The sequence below is a fragment of the Coregonus lavaretus genome (genome assembly GCF_964263955.1).
Source record: "Coregonus lavaretus genome assembly, chromosome: 27".
Lineage (NCBI taxonomy): Eukaryota > Metazoa > Chordata > Actinopteri > Salmoniformes > Salmonidae > Coregonus > Coregonus lavaretus.
Genome location: NC_140014.1, coordinates 23,155,568 through 23,174,110, shown reverse-complemented (window position 1 = coordinate 23,174,110; position 18,543 = coordinate 23,155,568). Strand labels below are relative to the sequence as shown.

Here is an 18,543-nt window from a genome sequence, read left to right as displayed (position 1 = left end):
ATCAGCCGGTTCTGGCACCATGGCATCAGAGCCAGATTGAGGCTCCTGCGGTGGATGAGTGGTTTCGGCGCTCGGAGGAGACGTGGAACGCTGCACACGTACATCTGCAGCGGGCCATCCGCAGGCAGAAGGCGAGCGCCGATCTCCACCGCAGTGAGGGTCCAGTCTACGCCCCTGGAGATCGAGTCTGGCTCTCGACTCGAAACCTGCCCCTTCGCCTGCCCTGCCGGAAGCTTGGCCGGCGGTTTGTGGGGCCATTTAAAGTCCTGAGGAGATTGAACGAGGTGTGTTACAAGTTGCAACTGCCTAATGACTATCACATTAACCCCTCGTTCCATGTGTCTCTCCTCAGGCCGGTGGTAGCTGGTCCACTCCAGGAGAGTGAGATAAGAGAGACCCCTCCGCCCCCACTGGACATCGAGGGGGCTCCGGCGTACTCAGTCCGGTCCATCGTGGATTTGAGACGTCGGATGGGGGGTCTACAATATCTCGTGGAGTGGGAGGGGTACGGTCCGGAGGAACGGTGCTGGGTGCCTAGGAGGGACATTTTAGATCCATCCCTCCTGACTGAGTTCCACCGTAGTCATCCTACGCGCCCTGCTCCACGTCCTCCTGGCCGTCCCCGAGGCCGGGGTCGGCGCACGGCTGGAGCCGCGCGTCAAGGGGGGGGGTACTGTCACAAATTCCGCCGAGACTGCTCCTCCTCCTTGTTCGGGCAGGCTTCGGCGTTTGTCGTCCCCGGAGTACTAGCTGCTACCGTTTGATGTTCTCTATGTTTGTTTGGTTTTGTCTGGTTGGTGCACCTGTTTCATATCATGTATTGATTATGTCACCTATAAGTTTCCTTTGGTTTTGTTTGTAGTTGTGTGTTGTTGTACGCCTGTCCGTTGGTGTAGGTTTATTGTTTTCTTGTTGTTCGTGCTTTACGCACTTTACGCAATGTTTGCGTAATCGCTCGCCTCCTGTTTGTTGAGGCCCGTTGTTTTGTATTTTGCCTCTGTGACTATTAAAGTCGGATCGACTAAGCTTCTGTGTCCTGCGCCTGACTCCAACACCGCATCCACATCAGCCTCTGACAGCTACTAACAGCAAATGAAATGTTAATTACTTGGTCACAGAGAGCATCGTCTTTGTAGAAACATTTATAGACATACTAATGTATTAATTATTGTAGGCTATTTAGCATAATGTATAGTGCCTTGCAAAAGTATTCATCCCCCTTGGCGTTTATCCTATTTTGTTGCATTACAACCTGTAATTTAAATGGATTTTTATTTGGATTTCATGTAATGGACATACACAAAATAGTCCAAATTGGTGAAGTGAAATATAAAAAATAACTTGTTTCAAAAACTTCTAAAAGATAAATAACGGAAAAGTGGTGCGTACATATGTATTCACCCCCTTTGCTATGAAGCCCCTAAATAAGATCTGGTGCAACCAATTTACCTTCAGAAGTCACATAATTTGTTAAATAAAGTCCACCTGTGTGCAATCTAAGTGTCACATGATCTCAGTATATATACGCCTGTTCTGAAAGGCCCCAGAGTCTGAAACACCACTAAGCAAGGGGCACCACCAAGCAAGCGGCACCATGAAGACCAAGGAGCTCTCCAAACAGGTCAGAGACAAAGTTGTGGAGAAGTACAGATCAGGGTTGAGTTATAAAAAAATATCAGAAACTTTGAACATTTTTAAAAAATTGAAAGAATATGGCACCACAACAAACCTGCCAAGAGAGGGCCACCCACCAAAACTCACGGACCAGGCAAGGAGGGCTTTAATCAGAGAGGCAACAAAGAGACCAGAGATAACCCTGAAGGAGCTGCAAAGCTCCACAGCGGAGATTGGAGTATCTGTCCATAGGACCACTTCAAGCTGAACACTCCACAGAGCTGGGCTTTACGGAAGTGTGGCCAGAAAAGAAGCCATTGCTTAAAGAACAAAATTAGCAAACACGTTTGGTATTCGCCAAAAGACATGTGGGAGCCTCTCCAAACATATGGAAACAGTGGTCCTCTGTAGCTCAATTGGTAGAGCATGGCGCTTGTAACGCCAGGATAGTGGGTTCGATCCCCGGGACCACCCATACGTAAAAATGTATGCACACATGACTGTAAGTCGCTTTGGATAAAAGCGTCTGCTAAATGGCATATTATTATTATAAAGAAAGTACTCTGGTCAGATGAGACTAAAATTTAGCTTTTTGGCCATCAAGGAAAACGCTATGTCTGGCGCAAACCCAACACCTCTCATCACCCCGAGAACTCCATCATGGCAGCATCATGCTGTGGGGATATTTTTCATCGGCAGGGACGGGGAAACTGGTCAGAATTGAAGGAATGATGGATGCCGCTAAATACAGGGAAATTCTTGAGGAAACCTGTTTCAGTCTTCCAGAGATTTGAGACTGGGATGGAGGTTCACCTTCCAGCAGGACAATGACCCTAAGCATACTGCTAAAGCAACACTCGAGTGGTTTAAGGGGAAACATTTAAATGTCTTGGAATGGCCTAGTCAAAGCCCAGACCTCAATCCAATTGAAAATCTGTGGTATGACTTAAAGATTGCTGTACACCAGCGGAACCCATCCAACTTGAAGGAGCTGGAGCAGTTTTGCCTTGAAGAATGGGCAAAAATCCCAGTGGCTAGATATGCCAAGCTTATAGAGACATACCCCAAGAGACTTACAGTTGTAATTACTGCAAAAGGTGGCTCTCCAAAGTATTGACTTTGGGGGGGGGGTGAATAGTTATGCATGCTCAAATTCAGTTTTTTTGTCTTATTTCTTGTTTGTTTCACACATTTTTTTATTTTGCATCTTCAAAGTGGTGGGCATGTTGTGTAAATCAAATGATACAAACCCCCCAAAAATCAATTTTAATTCCAGGTTGTAAGGCAACAAAATAGGAAAAATGCCAAGGGAGGTGAATACTTTTGCAAGCCACTGTAGCTAGCTAAACTAGGCTACAGTGCTTATCTGCTCACCTGGTGTTCCATTTGCATATGGTCAGTTCCTCGTGCGCAAGCCCAATTCCCCCTTCGCGCTGCCAGAAAACATTGAAAGTCTAACAGATGTTTGACAAAAGCCAGGAACTAACCATATGCAAATGCAACACCAGGTGAGCAGATAAGCACTGTAGCCTAGTTTAGCTAGCTAGAATTACAGGAAAATATTTTTTAACCCTACCCTTTTCATTTCGCTAGTACTTGACTATTTGGATAAATTTGCACTCCAATTGAGGTTGCAAAAACCTAAACAACTGTAAAGCCTTCATTACATTCTCAACCTAACATGGTGACTTTCAATCTAGTTTGATGACCAATTATTGTGGTTTTGAATTTTGTAGGCCAAACCACTGGGCCTAACAGAATGGTTTGTTTCAAGACAACCTATGAAGAAAAATGTATTCACAATGTCAGCAATAAAAAGAAACCTATTTTATTCACAGATAAAACTCAACACGAGCTGCCATATCATACATTTATACACAGAGTCAGAAAATCCTATACAAAACCAAGGACATTAGAAAATATGGGTTTTTATATGAAATATGACATACATAAACTTTCTTGAAATGTTTCAGTTTGGTAATAGTCATTTAATTCATGAAACTAACCCCACATTAGGGAGAGCCGAGGCTGTATTATAAAAATCAAAATGGTAAAAATGGAATAGAAATCATTTTAAAAAATGAATAAAAATCTCATGCAGCATCTTCAGAAAGGGCCTGAGAGTATCTTTGAAAGAAAACAAATGAATATTTTAGTTATATATCAAACACATCAAGATACAACAAAAGCTAGTTTCTTACTAGATAACCAAAACCAGTTCATCATCTTTGTCCTCACCGTTTTAAGAAAAGTAATTCAAACACACACATTCTGGCCGCTACATACAAGTGGTTGATTGATTTTATTTGCCATACAACATCAAAATCTGAAGGCTGTAATTGCTTCACTGCATGTATACACAGGAAACTGTGGTTTCTTATGGCCTTTAGTTAGGACACTACTCTTGGAGCCTATCCTAGTCTTTGATTGAGACATCGGGTTAAATTAGTTAATAAAATAGAATGTTGGAGAGAAGTGTTATATATACACTACCGGTCCAAAGTTTTAAAACCTATTCAAGACTAAAAACAAATCATTATTGTTGGGGCTTTTTAAAAATTTAGCCGATCAACTCTTCATTTTCGAGTTGTGTGTGATGAGTGTGTGTGATTAATCTGTTTTCTACATTGCAGAATAATAGTGAAGACATCAAAACTATGAAATAACACATATGGAATCATGTAGTAACCAAAAAAGTGGTAAACAAATCAAAATATATTTTATATTTGAGATTCTTCAAATTGCCACCCTTTGCCTTGATCACAGCTTTGCACACTCTTGGCATTCTCTCAACCAGCTTCATGAGGTAGTCACCTGGAATGCATTTCAATTAACAGGTGTGCCTTCTTAAAAGTTAATTTGTGGAATGTCTTTCTTTCTTAATGCGTTTGAGCCAATCAGTTGTGTTGTGACAAGGTATACAGAAGATAGCCCTATTTGGTAAAAGACCACATCTATATTATGGAAGAACAGCTCAAATAAGCAAAGAGAAACGACAGTCCATCATTACTTTAAGACAAAAATATATATTTTGATTTGTTTAACCCTTTTTTGGTTACTACATGATTCCATATGTGTTATCTCATAGTGTCTTCACTATTATTCTACAATGTAGAAAATACTAAAAAAGAAAGAAAAACCCTTGAATGAGTCAGTGTTCTAAAACGTTTGACCGGTAGTGTATGTAGCTTTGAAGCAGAACTTAGGGAGGGTTCTGAGTCATTGCAAACTGTCTGTGCTGTTGATCTACACTACATGACCATGGGTATGTGGTCAGCTGCTTGTCGAACATCTAATCTGAGAAGGCTTTCCACTAGATGTTGGAAAATTGCTGCGGACACTTGCTTCCATTCAGTCACAAAATAATTAGTGAGGTCGGGCACTGATGTTGGGCGATTAGGCCTGGCTCGCAATCGGCGTTCCAATTCATCCCAAAGGTGTTCGATGGGGTTGAGGTCAGGGCTCTGTTCAGGCCAGTCAAGTTCTTCCACACCGATCTCGACAAACCATTTCTGTATGGACCTCACTTTGTGCACGGGGGCATTGTCATGCTGAAACAGGAAAGGGTCTTCCCCAAACTGTTGCCACAAAGTTGGAAGCACAGAATCATCTAGAATGTAATTGTATGCTGTAGTGTTAAGATTTCCCTTCACTGGAACTAAGGGGCCTAGCCCGAACTATGAAAAACACCCCCAGACCATTATTCCTCCCATACCAAACTTTTCAGTTGGCACTATGTATTCTGGCAGGCAGCGTTCTCCTGGCATCCGCCAAACCCAAATTCGTCCATCGGACTGCGAGATGATGACTCGTGATTCATCACTCCAGAGAACGATTTTATACACCACAGGTGTGGCTGAAATAGCCAAATCCACTAATTTGTGTCCACATATTTTTGTATATATAGTGTATGAGATTCTTATAGTGGGAGTGAGAATGTTGGAATGCATAGAACCAAGGCTTGGCACCAGTAAAAAGAGTACAACACAAGAGAGACGTAGAATTACCTTTGCTTGTGGCATCTCATCTGTGCCCTTCTGTTTGTGTCAGTAGAACCCAGTTGAGGCTCATCTAGGGATAAAATGTACGCACTGACAAGCACCACTATGCCTGTGAATAACACCCAGCATGCTCTCTCCATCGCTCTGGGGGCACAGGGAGGGTTAGGGAGGTCTGTCAGGGTGACTCTAGACACCCCGAGCACCAGAAAGAGCTTACTGTCACACTTATGAATCATGGCGTACACACAGCCTGTTGGGAGCAGGCCCTGTATGGTGTATGATGTGTTCTGCCATTTCCACACTTTTAATTAAATAAACAAGGAGCAAACAAAGCCCAGATCCACATACTTTCCTCTCTCCTCTCTACACCTCCACCCATCTCAGCACCTCCACTGGGGCCCTTTGGGATCAAGGCAACTGGAGGGAGGAAACATTTACTAAAACCTGCTAGCTTTCACAGCTCCGCTGGCAGTGGCTGAGTGATAACAGCAAACCGAGTCCTTGACAAGATAACACAGACCTGTTTTAAAAGGTAGAAAAACTACAGAACAAGAAAGATAACATAAGGCGCAAGAGGCTGGATAAATGGGCAAAATGCTGACTGAGGTTGGTTTGAAACATGAGAAAAGGCAAAGTTTGGGAACGCAATAACATTAGCTTATTGCTCTTCCTTTTTCTTCTGACTTTTTTCTTCCTACAACTGATCTTTTTACACACAGCATAATCATATAAATACACTATACAATGCAATATAAAATTATTATTTCTTAAAAGGAATATGTTCAGGGTTTGCTTAGCTATGCTGGTTATGATACTAGCACCATACAAAAAATAATGACTCAAAATAAGTTGAGTGAAAAAGGCACTTCTGGGTGTCGTTGAATGACTCTTGGGTAAATGATGGCCTCTCTCTCATCATGCAGGAAACACAGAAACCGTTGTTGTCTGTGCACACGTTTCTCTCCCATTCCAACATGAACATGTCCAGAACAACGAGGCACTGCAGATAAGTAGGTTCAGATCTCCTCTGTCTCCATGCAAAGACCCTCATCCCGTTTGTCTCATCTTTTGTCTTTTAGTTTTTCTTGTCACTTCATTCCAGCAATATGAACTGGCTGCTACATTTCATCATCATTCCTTTCTCACTTTCTGGATTCTCCATCACTCATTTCGCATCCTTCTCAGACTTCCACTTCTCGCAGTCCCTCTTGAGTGTCAGGTGGTGATGCCACACTGATGTCGAAGCACGTCACCATCATGACACGTGACTTGCATATGTTGACACAGAAGTCCAGCTCCTCTGTGACCTGACTTAGGGCCTCCAGGTACTCCTGGGACTCCTTGTCCAAATCCTGGTCCACCTCAACTGAAAGAGAAGAGACAGGAGAGCAGACGATTAAAGTCATGGTCACCCACAGTCAACTGAAATCTGGAAGACAGTCCACAGAATCAAGTTAACTTTCAATAGGAAGATAACTTTCTATTTTGGTAGGGAATATGAAGAATAAAAAAAGGTGTAAATCCCCATATGCCCCTATCCTGGTAGAATAATGTAGCACTTACACTCTCCTATCCACTTGCATGGGTCCATCATCAGCAGGGTCTTGGTGTCCTCTAGCTCTTCCTTCAGTGTCTCGTGTTTGACCTTCAGCTCCCTGATCTGCTGCTGCCGCCACTCCAGAACCTTCAGCTTACTGTTGAAGTACAGCAGGCCCTGAGAGAGAGAGAGCGGGAGTGAGAGTGAGAGTGAGAGAGAGAGAGAGAGAGAGAGACACGATAGGGTGGTGAGTGACAGGAACTGTTTGAAATTCAGAGTAAGCTTGAAGATGATATTTCATGGCCGTCATTGACTAGCATTTTTTTGCTGCTAAAGAATTGCAGGATATACAGACACAGTAGTTTATATTAACATTTCTGGCCATTTTCCAGGTATTGTAATATAAGAATACTGGTTTCCTGTCGCAATGGACAGAAACCTAATTTGAGATATGTGCATGCAACTCAAACAATGCAATTAATTCCTGTTCTTCGCCTCTCTTCCCTCACTCCAAACTATTCCCCAACTCCCAATACACAATAATGAAGCCTCAGCCATCCAGCAAAATCAACGTACCTTCTCAACATCTTGGAATGGCTGCTAAAGAGGAGACAAGAGAAGAAGAGAAAATACAAAAGGTCAAACATATGCTCTTACTCTAGACAGATTTATGATTTCACAGTTAGAACTCAAACAAACATGAACACACAAACAGACATGAATATACAGAATACTGAACCCTGTATATATACACACAGAAAAATCCATGTGAACACAAATAGACATGTGAATATACAAACATGGAAACAAGCCTTGATGCACATATTACATGGTATTCCAAAACTGGACTGGGAATGATGATCTTCAATTTGTCTTTCCCAGCCATCACTGTCTGGGAATGAAGTGCTCACACACCCCCGTGTGAGCACTTCATTCCCAGCCATTCAGCCAGTGATGGCTTGGAAAGACAAATTGAAGATCATCTTTTCCTAATTGAAACTAAATCAAACCACCACCAGCTGATTTAATATCTTCTCTTAACAAATCCCTGTCTGGCTACCTCTAACTTGTGGGAGGAGTTAATGACCCGTGGCAAGTAGCGCCAGCCATAAAGAGCCATCAGGCAGCCAGGGATGGGCCACGGTGATGGCTGATGGGCTGTGGAGGGGGGGATGCACATTCATCACAAATTCCTAGACTGCTCTTTCCATCACCACCCCTTCCCCCTCCGTCGACCAGCACCAGCAGTAAGCCCCAGTCATATCTAAACCAATTAACCCCAGACAGTAATTGCCTCCTGATCTCTTCACATTCCTTCAAAAGCCTGGCTAGAGTAACACTGGGCTCTGACTGTGGTCACACAGACACTTAAAGACGCCGGGAATCGCCATTGGGCAGACTGAAGGTCGAACGTCTAAGACGCATATTTTCATCTTGTTCTTTAATAAGAAACTGGGAAGGAGTGAGCCAAGACCTTCCCACAACGCCATGCCTGGCTTCAATGTAGCACATTCAGAATATTGCTGAGATCAATGTGGCACATGCAGAACATTGCTGAGCCTGACATTGCTAAGAAGCATGTACGTAGTGATGAACATGAACCTAATGTCAGGACTCTAAAATAAGTTCAGTAACAGTATGGGGAGCTTGACAGACAGTAAGCGTGACCCTTCGCTCACCTCGGCTGAGTCCTCCTGACGCCGCATATGGAGCCGTTCCACATCGTCGATCTCGTACACCTTAATCTCAAAGGGCTCCTTCAGTGGTCCTGACATGGGCGGCAGGTCCACCCACTGGCCAGCTGTGCCAGTCTTCTTCCCCAGGGATGAGGTGTCTGGCAGGGGGGCCGGGATGAGCCGCCGCCGCTGGAGCCCTGGCGAGACACAGACAGACAGGCACCTCAATTACTGCAGGAAATGTACAATGGTAATATCTGTCCGGGCCGAGTTGAACGGCTCTATCTATCAGTAAATATGTATGAGGCTGAGACGGAGATGTAAAGCGATAGCAGGCTTTACACAGACCTCCTGAGCGTGCTGTTGATTGCATATGTAGAAGGCTTTCACCACTGTCTATATCATATCCCTACCACACAATATGAATTGAAAAGGTTGACTACATAAATCTACCAGAGCTGGAACATGGCAACAACGTTCCAGTGCTGTTCAACTGAGTTCAAAGTAATCTCATTACATACCTTAATTACATAAACTATAAGAATCTGATTTTAAACTGTTAGAGCCTCTATCTTTACAAGATTACCAGGGGAAGTTAGAGAAATCGCAGGTTGTACTTGATGTTGTTTGGGGATTCTGTGCTATACTTCTCTGGCCTGCTGCTTCGATCTGGAGAACTGAAGTTCTTATTTCAGACGGGAACACCACTCAGTCTGCTTTTCAGCATGACACATCTAGTTAAAGTCAACAGCAGTGAACCTTCACCCTTAACAACCCTTAACTAGTTATTGTCTAAGCTGCTCTGTGCAGGAAAACTACTTTTCAAAAAGCAATTAGGGGTAATTCATAGACGTGCTTTGTGACTTTTGGACAAGAGGCTTTTATAGAGACAGTTGGGCTTATGACCTCCATTAACGATCTTCTCCTCCATTATTTAACAAGTGGACTGTTTGACTTCTGACATCACACAGTGGCTTGTAAAAAACAACAAAGACAGGACTTAAACAAGAAGGCTTGTAAAAGGACCTAATTAATGCTTGGGATTTTATGGAACTTTCACATGTTTTTGATTCCCTAACAGTATGCTGTTGTACAGGATATTATCAGAGATAATGCATAATGATGTATACAGATTCAAAGCGCTTACCATTGCGTTTCTTGGGGGACTTGGAGGTCCTGGGGCGGCCTGAGGAAGACATCCCACTCTCGCTCATGGAGTCGTGTGCAGAGGACGCGCTGCCTGTGGCCTCGCTGTCACGGATCATGCTCTCATAACCACTGCTGCCCCCGCTGTGGTAGAAGAGGGCTGTGCGGCCCATGGCTGGGGGCAACTCTCCACTCAGAACACTGCTGTTGTCACTGCCATGGCCACTGCTGTAGCGCTGCGGCCTCCTGGGGGCTGTGATCTTACTGTAGGGGGACGGCAGCATGGCCACGGGGGACTTGTCATCACTCAGGTTCACCCCACTGTCATTACCACTGTCAGAGTCCCCTGAGCCCCTCAGATGTTTGCCTGATGTGCTGCCTGATGCCAGCTCACTGACCCGGCTGTTGGCTGCCCGCATGGCCTGCCTGGTGCCCATGATGGTGCCCCGGCCAGGCTTGCTATTTACGGCTGCGGTGGCCCGAGGGGCGGAGGTCTTGCCAGTTGGGGGAAGGTTGGCATTTGGGTTTCTGGTGGCTGGAGCTGCCAGGGACTTGGTGGAGGAGCTCAGGGCTTTAGAGTTGCTTGCTGACAACAAACGGGCCTTACTTCCATTGACCACTCCAACCGCTCTGGTGTTAACACTACCTTTGACCTGCCCAGGTTTACCTAGAGCACCTGTGGCGCCACATGGGGAAGGTGGGGAGGTAGCAATGGGAGAGCTGCTTGAGTTGGGTAAACCAAATCTGGGAATGGACCTGCTGGACATGCTGCTGCCCAGGCTGGTCCCTCTGTTCTCTCGGCTGATGGTGGGTTTGGAGCCCACCATGGACATGCTGTCACACCTCTCCAGAGACATCTGACTGCCGTAATGCTGCTGTCCAGCATCCCCTCTGGCCCCTCTGGCCTTCAGACTGGACGTGGCTTTGGCCGAGGTGTAGTCACCCCTGAGGCTGGATGTTTTGAGGCTGTTGGAGTCTCCTCTGCAATGGACCTCTAGCTCATCCTCTGACACCGTCCCCCTGGTGAGTGAGGGCCTCCCTGCTTCCCCATACGCAGACTTTAAGGCACTTTGGGGCAGCAGGGTCCTGTTCTTCTGATCCAGACTGGATTTGCGCACTGGAGGGGGAGGAGGTGAGGTACCACCAGGTTTGGGGAGAATGCTGGCTTTCTGCCCGTTGGTCTTCCCAGTTTTCCCCAGAGAGGAGTACTTGAGACTGTTGGTTGTAGCTGTGATGTCCTGGGTGGTGACCTTGGTCTCTGGGGAGGCGTGGATGACAGGCACGGTGCCCAGGGTGGTGGCCCCTCGTCTGAGCTGAGGCATCTTGCTGGGGGACCCTGCTTTCTTGCTGGCCGACTTCTCACAGCCGTCCACCACCCTCTGGGCTGAGGTAGAGCCCTGCACCTTGGGCTGGCGAGGTACGCTGTTGCTGTTGACAACACCAGCTTTCCGGCAGGGAATGCCACTCACTGGGGTTCTGGGAAGCTTGCTGGTGGCAGTGGCGCTGGGGTCTGGGAACTGAGGTTCAGAGTGGTTGTCAATGCGCTGCCAGGGGTCCTCCTGCTTGACTTCCTGTCTCTGTGGTTCACGACTGCTGCTGTTGCTGTTACTATGGGTGATGGATGAGGTAGGTTTCATTTTCCTGGGAAGACTGGAGTGGACTATGTAAGGGCCCTGGGAGGGTTGGGAGGAGGAGCTGAGAAAGTTCACTTTCGCTGTTTTGGATGGGAATCTGAGGGATCCTTTGGTTGACTCGGGAGACGGAGGGCACTTTGTCAGGGACAGTTTGCTAGACACTGCGCTGTCACTGTCCAGTTCAGAAAAGCTAAAGCCGCTGTCATTCAGGGATTTCTTGGTGTCCCTTGGGGATGATTCACAGTGAAACATACCCAGGGAATCCAGATAGAAGGTGCCTTCTGGGCCGATGTGCTTACTCTGTGGGAGGAAGACGTCTGCAGAGTGGGCCCCTTCACTCTCCAGAGTACAGACGCTGACCTCACTGAGCCAGGAGCTGATGGACGAGCCCCTGCTGCCCACACACACAAATGTGTCATCCTGTAAGGGGGTGAGCACCTCGATATTGACTGCACCCCCCACAGCTGACGTGTAGGCGTCAAACTCATCGTTGATGCTGCTGATGATGCTGACGGGCCGGGAGCCGGAGGCCAGGGCCTGTAGGGAGCAGTCGCTGTTGAAGCTGATGATGCTGGAGGGCCGGCCGTTGTCTATGATGCTGCCGATGGACAGCTCCTCCACCACAGTGAACACCAGCTCATCCTCTCCATTCAGCTCCACAGGCTGCTGCAGGGTCACTGTAGCCCGGAGGATGTCCCTGTCCAGGCACCTCTCTCTCAGGGTGGAGCGCAGCTGGCACACCTCTACTGGTCCCCTTGTCTGGGCTCTACCAAGAAAAGGGGAGCCCCCAGACTCCCCCCGTTTCCCAGCCTGATGGCTCATTCCCACGGGCGGCATTCTAGTGGTGGACATCTCCTCTGCCTCTCTGTTGCCTCTGCGTGAGTCTCTCTGCTGTGGGGGAGGGGGAGCAGGCTTGGGTAAGGGCTTCTTGTTGAAGTAGACCTTCTCCCGCACCACTGGCTCAGAGGCTGGCACCGTGGCCACATCCTGTTTGATTGGGCTAGCCTGGCTCTCTGACATCATCACCTTCTCACCATCAGCACTCGTTCTGCACACGCTCTCTGAAACCCCTCTGGAATGTTCCAGTTTAGACTTAGAGGGGCTCACCTGGGGGCTGCTGGACGGCGTAGTGCCTACAGATTTAGGAGGACGTTTGGGTGAGATACTCTCCTGGGAGAAGGAGGCTTTAGTTACAGTCTTTAGGGAAGCTGAGCCAGGGCCTTCCTTTGCCTTGCTGTCTATCTGTGGGCTGGCTTGACTTCCCCTGCCCTCTCCAACGAACGCTGTAGGCTCCTCGCTGCCGTCAATACATTCCAGGCGTTCCTGCAGCTCAGCAAACGTGTTGCACTTGAAGAAGTGGTCTCTGTCCAGGGTGCCCTCTTTCCCAGAACGCTTCCTGTTCAGAGACGGGATGATGGGAACGAAGGTGGGGGGGCCCTCGTTGTCACTCAGCTCCCTGTCAGAGATGGCGGCGCCCCCCGGACCCACGTAGATGACGGTGTCGCAGGACTGTTCGCTGCTGGAAGAGTAGTCTGGGTCGCTGAGCAGGGAGGGCAGGTCCGGGTCCAGGGCCACCGTCCGGGGGTGGAAGGGTCTGAGGTGGGGCGGCCGACGGATCCTCCCCTCCTCGCAGGAACTCTCCCCTCCAGAGGAGCTGGATGCATACTGCAAGACAGCCAGAAACACATACAGACACTTACAACACAGTGTATTTGGGACATGTCTAAAGTGCTTAGTACAAGACTGTCTGCACACTTCTCATATTCAAGATATAACATTATTACTTTAGGCTTATTGAAAGAGTCTTTATATCATTTTCTCCACATTTTTCTGCATGTCCCTCTTTCAATTTACAGTTAATTCAATTGTGTAAAGAATTCAGGAAGGAATCATTTGTAAGGCAAATATAAATCCCTTTAAAAATAGCCAGTCAATACATTTAAAAGTAAAAAATGCACATCAATAGGTACACTGAAATGTATGTCAATAATATGAATTGGTATGCGTGGCATGCATTATAATCACACCGGAGACCGATGCAAAATAAATACATGCTGTCATTCCACTTAATCATCTGGAGCAATTATTTCCCTAATCCTTAGACAGCCCTATTGATTACATGATTATGTATTGAGATGCCAAGAAAAACTAGCTCTTAATTATGGCACTAATAACATCACATTAATTTCAGGCCCTGATTCATTTCATACCATGGCCCTGAAATGGTGAACAATGCAACTTATGTTAATAACACCCCTGTAATACACTCTTGAGATCACTAAATACTTATATAACTGAGAATCGATGGCTTTCCCTCATCAAAACAGTAAGTGCTGTGTTCATCGAAATATGCTACTGTTCAAATAGAGAATACCCATGTGGCTATACCAATGTTTATGGCGTATGATACTGAAAGCTCTTTGAGTTGAGACACAGACCTTGGACTTCTTCTTCCTCATGCGGTGGATGCGTGAGGCCAGCTGGATGGTGGTGAGGGAGTCAGCGTAGTTAGCAGAGGAGTCAGAGATGTGGGCGATCATGGTGGTTCTGCAGTTAATGTTCCCCAGCGACTCTCTCAGTAGCATCGTCAGTTTGCTGTCCCTAGAGATGATACGTTCGCACACACCGTTATTAGCATTACTGCTCAGGAAACGGCAGGATTTTTCAACCAACATCCTTTACACCTAATATTAGTCTGGGGTGCCAGAGACTCATTTCATATCACATTCGAAACAACTGCTTCTTCAACTGTTATTTTTGGTTCTAACCTCTTAGTATACTTCCTCCCAGCTCATTTTCCCGATTTTACACTACAGGCTTATTTTTTCGGCTGGCGGTAAGGAGGCACAATGTCAAACGCACGTTAGTTTGCAATTTTGTCATGTAAAAACTGGTGACTGGCATTTTCCAGCCCTAATGCCAGGTTCTGCAATTTACCTGTCTAACATCAGCTGAGCTCACTTCCACTGTGGTGGGATGGCTGGCAATATTTGAGGCGTGTCCTTAAAAACACTTGCAAAAGTGACAATTCCATGCAGCGCTAATGGGAAGTTTTAAGACTCTTAACGGTAACACATCTAATAATGGCATGGATTTTGAGAGCAGCAGCGCAGCCTATCCAGCCAAGCCATGACACACAGTACCCATGGAAGAGATGTGCATTTTATGCTGGTGAATGTCGTATTTAGAAACATAAAGAAACTATTGGTTTCCCCCCCAAAAAACTATTGGTTTCCGCCCAATACCCGATACTATTTAGAAATATTGTTGTTGGTTTAAAAAGAAGATTGGTTATTAATCAAATGAAACGAAAAACGATCAAACTTATTTAAAAAATTCACCGTCCATGGGTTTATGGTGATAACGTAGGCTACATGGCTGGAATGCAACGCAATTTCGTCTGCTATTTCTGGAGAAGTGCAAATATGATCTGTAAGATGGTTCCATGATGTTAATAAAACATTACATTTACGAGCAGTATAATGGTGAATGGATATTCCCCTTCTCTTTATATTGATCTTTATCCAGCTCCTGTGAAAAGTTTGAATGTGTGTAAAAACCTCCATAGTCTAAGTTGCCTTATCTGCCTACAGGTAGCAATTATGGTGCTGTAACTGTATTTAGACAGCCTATTTAAAAACAAGTTATTGTTTAGTTTTGATTAGAATTTGAGAATAATTAGGCTATATACTGTCTTTTAGGCCTTATCAATAGCCTTATGAATTTAATCTTGGTTTTTGACTACGTTTGGCATGTCCAGACTGCAATTTTAAGTAGGCCTAGCCCCTGTATCGGTGTGAATGCTATAGCCTATGTTTAACAATGTATTTCCATTTTGAAGCAATGCAATTAGAAAAATGTGGACTGCAAACATGTTCAACATATTTAGCAAATGTGGGGCAGGCTATTTAACTAACTATAATGGACTAACATTCGAATTGGAGTTGATGACAATGCAATACATAAAATACCATGAATACACAACTTGAAGCAACCACATATTTAGTCATGGAGCACCTTCTGATTGGCCAGTGAGGGGCCAAACCTTGACACACCCATAACTGGTTTATTCATCAAAACCCACTGCAACCGCCAGCAACTGTGCCTATAATTGTGGTGGTGAAAATAGCAAAAATATTTCTGACACACCCACGAACCTATAGCACCACCGCCAGCACTTAAATGTACCATTGCGTTAGGTTTGGTAAAATAGAGCCCTCAGTCTGCATTGCATTCTCCAAATTAAATGTTATCTGTCTCTTGACCTCATTTCTGATTCCATAGTGTTGCAAACTACATGGCTGAGACTGAGCCATATCTTTAAATCTATAGCAAGCTAGATAAACACAGCCTTGATAGTCAAGGTAAATGTACATTTTGATTACATACTCGACTCCGTATTACATAATCAAGGTATATAAAGTACAGTACTAGTTCCCCTACCTGTAAGGTACGTGCTTGGCTCCATTGGCTAAAGCCATGATAACATTGCCCAGTGCGGTGAGAGACAGACACAGGCCTCCACCTCCGTCTCTGCTCTTACTAAGCACCTTCTCACAGCTCCCCAGGTCTATAAGGTGCAGCCTGCTCCGTCCGCCTGACACTGTAGATGACACAGGAGGAAGAGCCAGGTGAGGTTATATCTCAGCACAGACACAGTCAGACACTCCCTCTGAAGGAAGTCAGGGTTCCCACGTGCTGCTGCTGCTCCATACAGGCAGGAGTGGCACAGCCCAAACCTGACCAGACATGGCAGTCTGATTTATTCAATAGTAAGCCTTTCGGTCTGAAGTGATACAAATCTGGGCTGAGATTGTCTCCGTTTAACAGACAGGTAATAACGTTCCAGAAATGGAAGGATCTTGTTGTCACATACATACAAAACCAAGGGGGACAGTCACTGTATTTGGTACATAAATTGTCATCTTAGATGATGACTAGTTTGGGGGGCTGTGCTATAAAATAAGAAATTATACAGTAATTCAGTATAGACGGAAAATGAGCAGAATTTCTCCAAATGTTATTCAGCAGCGGGGCAGCACATTGTAATGTAGGTCCCTGATATGTTATTTCACATGATTGTGGGAGAAAATTACAGAGTTTCAGACTAGGCGGCGAACCATTAAACTCTTGTCAGCAAGACTTAGAAATGGAGTGCTTCAAATTCGCGCGCTCTCTCTCTCCCTCCGCTTAGCACAACACATGAATGCAAGCAAGTCACATTTTTATAGAGGCTAGTGCGCTCCCATCCATAAACATTACACATGAGAGGCTTGAGGCTTTTTATTCATTAAGATTTATTCAGACTTTAGACACCATCTAGCCCAGTGCGGTGCAGTCTCCTGTGGCTATGATGGTTACCTCTGGGAACACAGACACTTGAAGAACTATCATCAGCACCAGAACTGATGAGGGGAATTACATCTGCTACTTAACACTATCATTAAGGCATAATAAAGTCATCATCATTAAACTACTGTAGGTCATTACTTTTACTCGATTAAGTCCATAATCAGCCAGTGAAATAATTGTTCTGTTCATGTGCAGCAATATGGTTCAGTGCATTGATCTCTTGCGGAGAAATCGAAAAGGTCAGAGTATTTGTTGAATCGAGTGAGGAAATTATTAATAGAATAGCAGAATGATGAATGAAAATCAGACACAGTCAAAGACACTAGGACACACAGAGTGACACTAGAGTTCAGAGAGAGCCTCACTTCATGTAGTACTGATAGATGTGCTAAGTGTAGTAGTAATAACAGTAGTAGTAGTAGTAGTAGTAGTAGTAGTAGTAGTAGTAGTAGTAGTAATGTAGTAGTAATAGTAGTAATGTAGTAGTAGTAGTAATGTAGTAGTAGTAGTGTAGTAATGTAGTAGTAGGAGTAGTAGTAGTAGTACTCACTGCCTCCCTTGCCACTCTTCTCCATGCGGTACTGGTAGATGTGCAGTGTGAAAAGCATGTGAGAGTTGCGTCTCTCCTCCTCATCTGCGTCGGGCCTGCTGGTGCTGCGTGCTGCGATGGCCGCGTCCAGGAAGAAGGCTGCCTTCTCCGCCGTGGGTGCGCGGAGCTCGCTCTGGTTCTGGAGCTGAGGGGGGAGGAGGGAAGAGAGGGAGAGATAGGGTAAGAGGGGGGTAAAATAAAGAGAAGGGTTAGAGAGAAGGAGAGAGCATGGAGTTGGAGAGAGAGGGAAAAGAGTGAGAAGTGAACAGAGGAAGGAGAGAAAAAGGAGAGAGAGGGGGGAGACAGTTAATTGGACCCAAGCACACATTTCTTGCCCATTAGATTGGGTCTCGGGGGCAATTACAGAGAAACAGATATGCACACAGAGGGAGGGGGATTAGGGGAGGTAATGGAGGAGCAGGAGGCAGGGGCACTTTCCTCCACACGGATGTGGTGTGGTATGGAGAGAGGGGGAGAGGAGAGAAGGGGGCATCTAGTAGGGAGGCCACACCACGTGGTTACTAAGAGGAGGAGGAGCCGTGAAGAGCTTCACAGGACTCCGGCAGCCTTTGAAGTCACAGTCCACACAGAATCCAAAAAAACAACATCAGACGGCAACACCTGTCAGTGCCTTCAATCCCCCATCCCCCCAACTAGTCCCATTGTGCTGCAGAGGACCAGAGCTAACGCAGAGGTAATAGATGCTGATGGATGCTGACAGGGGAGTCAATAAAAAGGTATGGAGAAAGACGTCGATATTGTGGATGGCTTTGGTGAAAATATAGAGCAGGGATTATTGAGATGGGTAAGGCAGGGCAATATGGGCTCAGAGTACACAGAGGAAAGACCTGGGAGATGAAAGAAAACGGACAATACAAAGGCCTAAATCTTTGGGGTAGACAGAGGTAGATAGTAGTGAGAGTCAGATCAATACACAGACACTAATATATACCAGACAGAGAGAGACGGAGAGGGAGAACAAAGAAAGGCAAGA

At 45.8% G+C, this 18,543-nt stretch overlaps 1 protein-coding gene across 1 annotated transcript in view; it reads right to left on the bottom strand.

Annotated features, from left to right (window-relative positions):
- Positions 1 to 3,420: 3,420 nt before the first annotated feature.
- Positions 3,421 to 18,543, bottom strand: part of LOC311102514 (kinesin-like protein KIF26A) — a gene marked incomplete at its 5' end in the record, with an annotated part of 98,069 nt that continues 82,946 nt past the window's right edge. Inside the window, 9 exons of the mRNA XM_084143876.1 lie at positions 3,421 to 4,103; positions 4,865 to 6,981; positions 7,179 to 7,329; positions 7,729 to 7,752; positions 8,832 to 9,025; positions 9,976 to 13,273; positions 14,047 to 14,209; positions 16,052 to 16,211; positions 17,511 to 17,694. Of these exons, the coding sequence (XP_084000002.1) occupies positions 6,797 to 6,981; positions 7,179 to 7,329; positions 7,729 to 7,752; positions 8,832 to 9,025; positions 9,976 to 13,273; positions 14,047 to 14,209; positions 16,052 to 16,211; positions 17,511 to 17,694 (4,359 nt within the window). The 3' untranslated portion in view covers positions 3,421 to 4,103; positions 4,865 to 6,796. The remainder of the gene's footprint in view (positions 4,104 to 4,864; positions 6,982 to 7,178; positions 7,330 to 7,728; positions 7,753 to 8,831; positions 9,026 to 9,975; positions 13,274 to 14,046; positions 14,210 to 16,051; positions 16,212 to 17,510; positions 17,695 to 18,543) is intronic.